Source organism: Corylus avellana, chromosome ca8, assembly GCF_901000735.1.
Source record: "Corylus avellana chromosome ca8, CavTom2PMs-1.0".
In the NCBI taxonomy this organism is placed as follows: domain Eukaryota; kingdom Viridiplantae; phylum Streptophyta; class Magnoliopsida; order Fagales; family Betulaceae; genus Corylus; species Corylus avellana.
The window spans coordinates 11,277,981-11,287,723 of NC_081548.1; the positions used below are offsets into that span (position 1 = coordinate 11,277,981).

The 9,743-nt window shown below is 35.5% G+C and overlaps 2 protein-coding genes across 2 annotated transcripts; one reads left to right on the forward strand and one right to left on the reverse strand.

Annotated features, from left to right (window-relative positions):
- The first annotated feature begins 496 nt into the window (after positions 1–496).
- On the forward strand, positions 497–2,103 carry LOC132189593 (transcription factor MYB3R-4-like). Its single transcript, XM_059604340.1, has 4 exons — positions 497–837; positions 1,118–1,232; positions 1,315–1,551; positions 1,863–2,103. Exons 1-4 carry the CDS (start codon positions 527–529, stop codon positions 1,986–1,988), a joined length of 789 nt encoding a protein of 262 aa, XP_059460323.1. The 5' UTR covers positions 497–526; the 3' UTR covers positions 1,989–2,103.
- Positions 2,104–3,658: 1,555 nt separating this feature from the next.
- Positions 3,659–8,065, reverse strand: LOC132190101 (aspartate aminotransferase, cytoplasmic). The gene is made up of 12 exons (XM_059604986.1): positions 7,755–8,065; positions 7,286–7,357; positions 6,985–7,046; positions 6,822–6,905; positions 6,538–6,637; positions 6,330–6,450; positions 5,899–6,062; positions 5,635–5,772; positions 5,157–5,278; positions 4,810–4,904; positions 4,388–4,508; positions 3,659–3,969 (listed from the first exon to the last, which is right to left on the reverse strand). The coding sequence occupies exons 1-12, from the start codon at positions 7,992–7,994 to the stop codon at positions 3,885–3,887; spliced, it is 1,404 nt and encodes a 467-aa protein (XP_059460969.1). The 5' UTR covers positions 7,995–8,065; the 3' UTR covers positions 3,659–3,884.
- Between the last annotated feature and the right edge of the window lie 1,678 nt (positions 8,066–9,743).

Consider the following 9,743-nt stretch of genomic DNA (forward strand, 5'->3'; position numbering starts at 1 on the left):
TTTCTGCAAATGAAGAAATTAGTAAAGAGTCTGAGTTTCCTTTGGTACAACAAATTACGATGTGGTTGACTCAAGCTGATTAGCTAGTCTTAACTTTGTATTTTATGCTGACTGTGTTCTGACTAATAATTTGCGTGTGTGATCTGGTCAACATCTTGAAATTCTCCAGGGTGTTGCTTAGGTTGTTGGACTGCAAAAAAATTTAAATTTACAGTTTTATTCTCCTTTTTGATCAATTGGTTAATTCTGCTTTCCTTTAAAATAAAATTTTGCGTATGTTCTCTTTATGTACGTATTCAGTTTTATTGCTTTTCATTTCTTCTAGTACTGATTATAATTGCCGCCCATAAATCTGGTTTTATCTGTGTTGTGGAGAGAATTGGTAGGTAATGACCGAAGTTTATTCAATAGGTTTCGTATATTTAGCCCTCATCCCTCTCTCTCTCTCTCTCTCTCTCTCTCTCTCTAATCTAATCTTTACGTTTTTCAGGTCCAGCAGCCTTCTGGAGTCCTTGCTGAACACAACATGAATGATCTGCTTTTGCATTCTCCCAGTCAAGTTGGTTCCAAAGCAGACAGAGCATTACTAGGTTCAAATGTTAGAAGTCCAAGAAATCAACATTCTAGAAGCTTGGCAGCTGCATCAGATCAAGGCATTTCTAACAAATCATCTTGTGGAAATCCATGCACATCTGTTAGCTCCCCTACTGTTTGCAAGAAGAAGCATGAAAGTCATTCAGTAGCAGTTACATGTGTACAGTCTGCTTCTTCATCAGCTCCTGTGGCAACTACAGTTGATAATGCTCGGAATGATGCTGTTATGGAAACTTTTAGCATGTAAGATTCAGCCACTTTTACTCGTTATCAGTTTTCATTTTATTGCTCTGGTGCATTCTTTGGGTGATTACTAGTGATAATTCAAGGAATGGTGCTGGTAGTGGAATTTTTAAGCATGTAAAATCAGACACTTTCCCTTCAGCTTCGGAGCGTTGTGATGCGTGTCTGATTTCTAGCAATGCTGAGCTTGAAGCTTAGTGCCCCCTGCTGATATTTCGTTGATCATTGAAGATTGAGCATGATTGTTTCTGATAGGTTGCTTTGGTGGTGTTTGTTTCAGATTTGGCGGAACTCCATTTAAAAGAAGTATTGAATCCCCTTCAGCATGGAAATCCCCTTGGTTCATCAACTCTTTTCTGCCTGGTCCAAGGATTGATACTGACATAACAATTGAGGTATCACAAGTTCTGATTCATAAGTATTTTCGTAAAGTATATGGTTTATGGTTCTTTTATTGATATTTGCTATTTCCTCCAGGATATGGGGTATTTTATGAGCCCAGGAGATAAAAGCTTGGATGCCATTGGGTTGATGAAACAGATAAGTGAGCACAGTGCGGCTGCATACGCCAATGCCCAGGAGGTTTTGGGAAATGAAACTCCAAAAACATTACTAAAGGAAAAATGCACCAACCATGGAAATCTGGACCAAGAAAACAATCATGTACCACATAACCATACTGGGAGCCGTTCCCATTTGGCTCCAAATGTTCTGGTATGACAAGTTTTGCTTAAGTTTCTCCATAGAAGTTTTTTCCATAACAAATAACTGGCGCTAGTAGGGCAGTATGGTAGGCTAGCAATGTTCCATTTTAGTTATTTTCCACAAAAATGGTTCATTTGCAGTACATTCATAAACATGATGGAGATGGTTAATACGAATTGAATAAGCTACAACTATTATTTTGCTTTTGTTTTTGTTTTTGTTTTTATTTTTTTTCATATTTTTAATTCTTGTATCCTATTAATAGATTCCTTGAAATGTATCATAAAATCCGCTGAATAGATTATTTTGAAATCTTGCAGACAGAGCGTCGCATCCTTGACTTCAGTGAATGTGGAACACCTAGGAAGGGAGCAGAAAATGTGAAATCCTCGAACGGTATAAGCTTGTCAAGTCCGTCTTCCTATCTGTTAAAGGAATGCAGATAGCTATGGCTAAAAGCCTTTCACTGTCATTATTTGAAGTCGATATATACATATTGTTCTTCCTCTTTCACTGTTGCACATTTTGATTTTGATTAATTGATAGAAGGTTCAAGTTCAATGTACTCTTTAGATTATGTTACCTCATTTTTCAAGCGGACCGTATGCCTCTTAATGATCACAATTGGGAATTCCATTACAAGATAATGCATCTGCACATCACATTACCCAGCAGATAATATGCTATTGCCTAGAGTTGGAGATTTCACACTCACCCACCCCCCATCTCTCAAGACAAAACAAAGTGCTCTTCGGAAAGGCAAAGATTTGTATCCTGGGTTTCAGTTAAACTAGCAGATAAGCAAGGATTTGTTCGTTGACTTTGGATACCAGCATTTTACATATGATGTATTATTTGAAACTTCCATTTTCCACAGCTTCAATCAGATCAAAGCTTTTTAATGTAGATGATATACAAAATTCACGTGAAAGTTCATGTACGTTCAAAAGTATACAGGATCATGTTTTTTTTTTTCAAAAAAAAAAAAAAAAAAAAATTATATTAGAGGTGACTAACAATCAGCTGTAGATAAATCATATTAAGTTATTTAACATCGCTGTGAACACCCTGCCAATTTCATGAATACTCAAATTAAGATCCAGAGCTCCAAAAGACCCAGCCTCATGGATCTTTCATATACAATGTAAGAGATTCTCGGGCGTTTATTATAGAACACCAACTTGAGACTTATATGTTGTAGTTTTTTAACGGTTTAAATTTAATTCTAAATTTTTTAGGAGAGAAAAAGAATAAAGTTAAATTTGGACGTTGAAAAAATTAGAGCACATATGTTGTATATTTTTTTATTGTACCTAAACTAAAATCATCAAAATCTCCATTGAAATTGAAGTATTTACTGAAAGAACAGGTTTGAAGTTCCATTTTCACCAATTTCTTATCACATACCCGGCACACTCTTTTAATGCATTTCATGAAAGGCATATTGATCCCATGGGTCATAACTCCACCCATTCAAATAAATCTAACAAGTTTTGAAATTAGGAACAAAACCCATCGTTTATTGCTATGCAGTGTCTCTTCCACTTCTACCATAATGCCAGGATTTTTTAACTAGGATAACCTTTCTATACACGAATTAGAGGTTTTTTTTTTTTTTTTTCGTAGACACCCGAATCAAGCCAAAAAAGTTTATAAAAGTGCAAATTTATTGCCCCTACATAGTGGTACAATAGGACCGATATAAATTGCCATATTAGATTAGTCATTGATTAAAAAAAAAATAAAAAAAATAAAAATTCAAAGATGACACATCAACGTTGTAAAATACACCACAATCACAATTATTGATAAACGTCTTTATGGTCAATAAACGACTAGTTATTTAAGCCCGGACGCCCCCCCTAAAAAGGAGAACCATAGATTTGAATAATGAAGCCCCTAACTCATAGCCGAAGAAAAAGCCACCCATTCTCTTTTCTTTTTCCTATCTTTGCCCAGAAATAAGCTCCCCCGAGCACTTCAAACTGAATTTTAAATTTCAATTTTCCGCATCTATTTCTTACATTTCTTGGCAAGGAAGTAGAGGATAAAAGAAACTCTTCCAGAGCAATATGAGCCAGTGAGAGCAAAATCTTCCTCATACAAGCTATAAAAATAACTTGTCCAAAATTTCTAAGCTTCATATAAAATCTCTTCAACAATCCTCAATTATCAAACACCACCATCTTTCAACCCCTCAGTATTTTAGAGGGCAATTATTGAAACAAAAATAGTTAAATATAAAGAGTAGACGGATATGGCAAAGACCTTAGAGATTCTCACTAGAAGAATGTTTGCCTATATATATATATATATATATTTGCCTATATATATATATATATTCAGACAACACCAGTAACAGCTGCATGAATTGCGTCCGTAAGATGAGGGATTGTCCTAGTGCTAAGACCTGCCATGCTAATCCTCCTGCATTATTCACAGAAAACAAGGATTTAGGAATTGGAGTTGAAATTGTTTTGTCTCATGTGAACACAATGTGTACCATAGATGCCTAGACATGCTTTTAAAGAAAGCAATGCCTATATCAGCTTTGGATTTGACTAGTAAAAATTTATTAGATCAGCCTAGACATGCTTTTGAAGAAAGAAATTTATTACAACTAATAAATTGTAATAATAGTACGCTGCTCTCTTGTGTGGACATGTTAAAAAAAAAAAAAAAAAAATAGTACCCTGCCGAATTAGGAGCTGCACATATCCTCAACTTGTTAACAGAAATTTTCCTTGTGATAAACCTCTTCTATGATTAATTAAGTTAATACATTTTGTTTTTAATACTTACAAAAAAAAAAAAAAAAAAGTTAAAAAGAAATAAATCTTCTTACCCATCAGATGTCATGTATATATGGTACTCTCTAGTCATGAAAGCAACTTGTTCCGAGTTCAATCCCGTGAAAGTAAACATTCCAATCTGCTTAATAATATGACTCCAGTCCCCAGGTGTACCTGACAAATAGGTTAAGTTAAACAAATGCATACACTATGTCCACTTTTATAAACACAATTAACGAGCAGACAAGCATTCATGTTATGCACAATAAGGTTAAAACAGAGGTTAACAGATGAAGAAAAGGAGGGAGAGGGGAGGAGGGGCGGCGGGTCTCAATCAATTCTTGCCCACACTCACAGGCTAATGCACACTCCAGACCACTACCTACCCAAGAAGTACTAGTAAAAAAATGTAAAAAACAAAACCGGTGCTACCATTAAAGGATGAGAACAGGAATAAAACTTAAAAAATGCTGACCTTTAGCACGTAAGGCATCAAAAAGTTGATGGCGCATGCTGATAATACGGTCAGCCATTGCCTTCAACTCAATAGTCCATTCATTGTACATGTCCCTGTATAAGTACCACATAGAAAGATGTATGCACCATAACAAAATGAGGACTCCACAAGCGAGAGATATTCACAGACGCTGTCTATTGTTAGGATATCTTCTTTTCTTTCCTTCAATTTTTTATTTTTTATTTTTTTATTTCATTAAAAAGGAAAGAATGTAAAAAAGTAGAAAAAAAAAAATGTCCTGGTACTTCAAAGCTACTCCTTTTCCTAGTTGTGCTAGCCTGGAATCTTGTCAAGTTTTGAATTACCTGTCCTTGAGGATGGTAGCCACAATAGATGCACCATGAATGGGTGGGTTTGAATACATAGGCCTGACTACAAGTTTCACTTGGCTTTCAACTCTGCTTGCAATATCAGCAGTCTTGCAGACCTATATTCACGTATAAAATTGAGATGACAATAATCAAAGAAAATATGCAGAGGTAGAGATCAATTGTTGTTCCAAAAACAGCAGGATCAAAAGCATAAATTTGATCTGATATGAATGTTAATTTTAATTATAACTAGACAGCAGCAACCCAATAAGTGGATCAGAAGCCCTAAAAAGAAATTCATGCACATGATGTAACAGGCAACATGCACTAAGAATCAAAAGGTACAAAGTTACAAACAATAAATTTTAAAGGTATATAGAAGTCGTATACCCCTACGAAATTGAACTGTTATTCCACCATCAGCTAAACATATGAAACATTAACCTTGTGGAAGTTGGTGTAAGAGTCTTACTATGCTCAAGGCACCAACTCGTTCCCCATAGAGTCCCATGTTCTTAGCATAACTCTGAGCAACAAGGCATTCACCACCATCAGCAACAAACATACGAACAGACTGTGCATCTGCATCCAGACTTCCACTTGCAAAACCCTTTGATGCCAAAAAAGTACAATTTCAGTTCATAAGGATGGGATGATGTTAAACAAGGAATAAACATATGAATTCTAGTGATAGGGGAAATTGCTGGTTGCACTTGTTGCATATAAAGTTGCCTACCTGATATGCACTGTCAAAGAAAGGCAATAATGCTTTTGATCTCATCAGCTGCCTGATCTGCTCCCACTGCTGAACTGTTGGATCAACACCGGTGGGGTTGTGTGCACATGCATGAAGCAGCACAATAGCTCCAGATGGTGCAGAACCAAGGTCTTCTAGGAGGCCTGTCAGCAACAGTAAGTTAATATCTTAACATCAGAAAGAACTACAAAAACATTATGTTCTTTGCCAGCAATATATGCAAGAATATCATAAACACTGAGTGATACAACAACATAAGTTAACAAACAAAGATAAAATAAAAGGATGGGGAACACAGGATAAAAATACAAGAAACGTAAGGAATAAATTATTAAAGAAGATCATCTGATATTATTAATCATTCATAAATAAAGCAATCAATTCACACTTGCAAGTAGGATATTCCAAACCTTGGAAGTTCAGCCCGCGTGTTGCTGGATCATAATATCGGTAAGTTTTCACAGATAGACCTGCTATAGTGAAGACTTTTGGGTGGTTTCCCCATGTTGGCTGGGGAATGTATATTGTGCGCTGCAGAACAACAGAGATGATAAGGGTAAATATGAAACCATATAAGGAACAATTATCAAAAAACAATTCAACAAGTAAGCACTTTACTTGATGGTAATGTCTTGCCAAAAATTCGCCCCCAACTCTCAATGAGCCGGTACCAGACAAGCACTCGACAGTGGTTACCCTGTTCTCTTGAATAGCAGGGCTATATGCATTGCCAAAAGAAAAAAGCAATCAGGCAAAGAACCAACAAGAAACCTCCTATGTCAAACATCCTTATATTCAATACAATGTGTTTATCAAACACAATTTTTTTTTTTTTTTTGATAAGTTGTGTTATCAAACACAGTTCGATCTAATTCATCCCTTAAAACATTCGGCTTCCTTACCTGTCAGCACCAAGAATAAGCTTAGCACTCAATTTGTTGAAATCTGCAAGTCCAACAATAGGAAGGTATTCCTTCACGCGTGCCCTAGACATCAAACAAATACAAATTCAATCACCACTTTGAACAAAGTTGAGATCACAATGATAACCATCAACTAGCTTACCTGTCATTAACAATCTGCTGCTCTGCTCGCCTCACTACATTAAGAACAAGAGGTTTTCCTTCCTGTTACGCCATTGACACTACCAGCTTAGTAACATGTCAAATCAGATATAAGCAAATGCATTTAACATTTAGCCCCCATCAGACTCCCCTGAAACTGTTCATCTACAATCAATTAACCCCTATCCCATGTACGAAAAAACAAGATGCATACCTAATTAATGAAATATGGCGCTTCTTGCTTTAAATAAAATTTCAACAATATTACTTCGAATTAGCCCAACGAAAAAATAAATCATCACCTCGGTTCGGTAAGCGCCAACACCCAAATTCAGCTTAACCGGGCTTGGATCTTTGTTATATGCAACAGTCACCTGTTCAATCAAACATAAGTTTAGTTTAGTTTAGTCTATTATTAGTTCAACATCTGCGGCCATTTACGTTTCATAACACCAATATCAATATATAAAAAAAAAACAATAGAGCCAAACGCTCTGTTTGGCCGCTGAGAAAATATAGAATAGCGTGAGAAACTCATCAAAGAGTTTCGGTGATCACATGGCCTTCAGCGATTGCGATCAACATCCATAAACCGAAAAACAGATTTTCAATCACAAAAACTTACTTCTAGGTATCACACAGAGATAAGTAGAACTCTATTTTCAGGAGGATAAACACAAAAACACGCTCGGCAACATTTTCTACTATTTTTCCTCAGTTTTCTCTGCAGCTAAACACAGAGAGAGAGAGAGAGAGAGAGAGAGAGAGTACCCCGAGGATGGGATCTTCGGGAGCACGAACAACGTGAGCGAAAACGGAATCGGCGTGGAAGCCGGAGGTAGGAGAGGCAGAAACGGTGTCCTTAAGATTCTGAGAGTCCATCGCAGGCGAAGCGTCCACAAGGTGTCTGACCAGAGCGTTCAACCTCCGATCACTCGCTGAAATAGCAGAGGAAGGAGAAGAAGGAGAAGCAATACTATGGGCGTCGGGTGACGTTAACTGTGGGCGCATCTTAGTCGCTCTCCCAAGCTTTAAAATACAATACGCCTTTTAGTTTCTCTTTTGGTAAGTGCGGGATCGCGTGCTCGACGTACAGCAGGATGCATTTTATTAAGCGGGTTAGGTCTCAATGCTGCTTACGCGGCGACTGATGGAGCCTGTCACGTGGTGACGTGTTTTGATCATGTGGGCCCGTTCTATTACAGTTCCTTTTTTTTTTTTTTAGAGGTTAGAAAATCCTCTTTTTGAGCTGGACAAGAATGGTTAGAATATAAGAAAAATATATAATATATTTTTTATATTTCTTAATTATAGTTGATATCGAAATATTCTCTATTTATAGATTGATTGTAATCATATATTGTGATTGTAATCAAATTAAGGGGATTTGATTACTATATTTATATTTAGACATTACCCTATAAATAGGAATTATTGTATTATAGACAAATTAAGTTAATGAGTACAATATAGTCCTTAGGAATTATTTTAAGTGGTGAATATAGGTGTCTAATATCGAACCACCCATAAAGTTCTCTCTTGTTTCCGCTCATATTCCCTCATAGTCATTATTTCAACAAGAATGATGATTTGTGATTTTAAAAGTTATTTCATTGTTGAAGTGACACCAAAAAATTAAACAAAAAAATAAATAAATAAGAGTGACTTATACAACTTCTCGAAAATATTTAGAAAATTGACTTGTAATTTTTGGAATCGGTTATTAATTACTGCATGTGATTTAACTATTTTATTTTTATCTATTTATATTTCATTTTTGTATTGCAAATAATACTTTTAAAATGAAAGTAGTACTCCCATCTAACTTTCGTCCAAAAAATTGACGGAAGTCCACATCAACTGAATAAAAGTTGACATGTGGCAATTAAAAAATAAAAAAATAAAACCCTTTGAAAAAAATGAGATGGTCAACCAGCTATCCCTATGACCAGACGACTCTCATAGGTCTTAGGGTTACTCGCCACTCGTGTTTGGCACGAATATAAATATAAAATTATTTATACAAGATAAAATATAAATCCATCATATAAATAATATTTTAACAATAATAATGAAATTATTAAAAATAATCTTATTTTGAGGAGATACCTTTTCTCTTTTTCCCCGAATTCCATTCTTTGAACAACAATTTTCTTTCTATTTTTCTCTTTACAAAAATAGAAATACAAACATTTTTGTTTTCACAAACCCATAGAAGCATGACGTTGATCCTGTTGAGTGTTGATGAAGGCTCAGGAACTGTTACAGAGTGACGTAATGGGACCACTTCAAGGATTAGGCATGGCGCAACACGTGGTAATCCGTTTTAGATCATACTGTCAACGGTGGCACGTAAGTCGAGGCTGAGTTGCCGTCTTTTCTGACCGTTTCAGTATGCAACAAATCGGATACGTTTGTGATACGAAAATGGTAGTACGTTTGTTCACGTATCCGATTTGTAAGAAGTCTAATTACCCAAAATAGTTAGAAGTCTCTAAAAAAACATATTCTTTAAATTATTATTTTTAAATTTGACTGTTTTCATATGTTATTCTTCAATTTGACTGTTTTTATTTGAACAGAATATTCTTTAAATTCAATACACCTTTCTTTATTTATACAAAATCATTCCATGTGGTGAGTTACAAATAATTATTTGAGATTTAAAAAGTGACTAAAAATTTGTGGTAAGTTAAAAATGCAAATAGGTCTTTGAATCGAACTTTTGTCCATAATTGACAAAAATTGTCATGGGCAGCA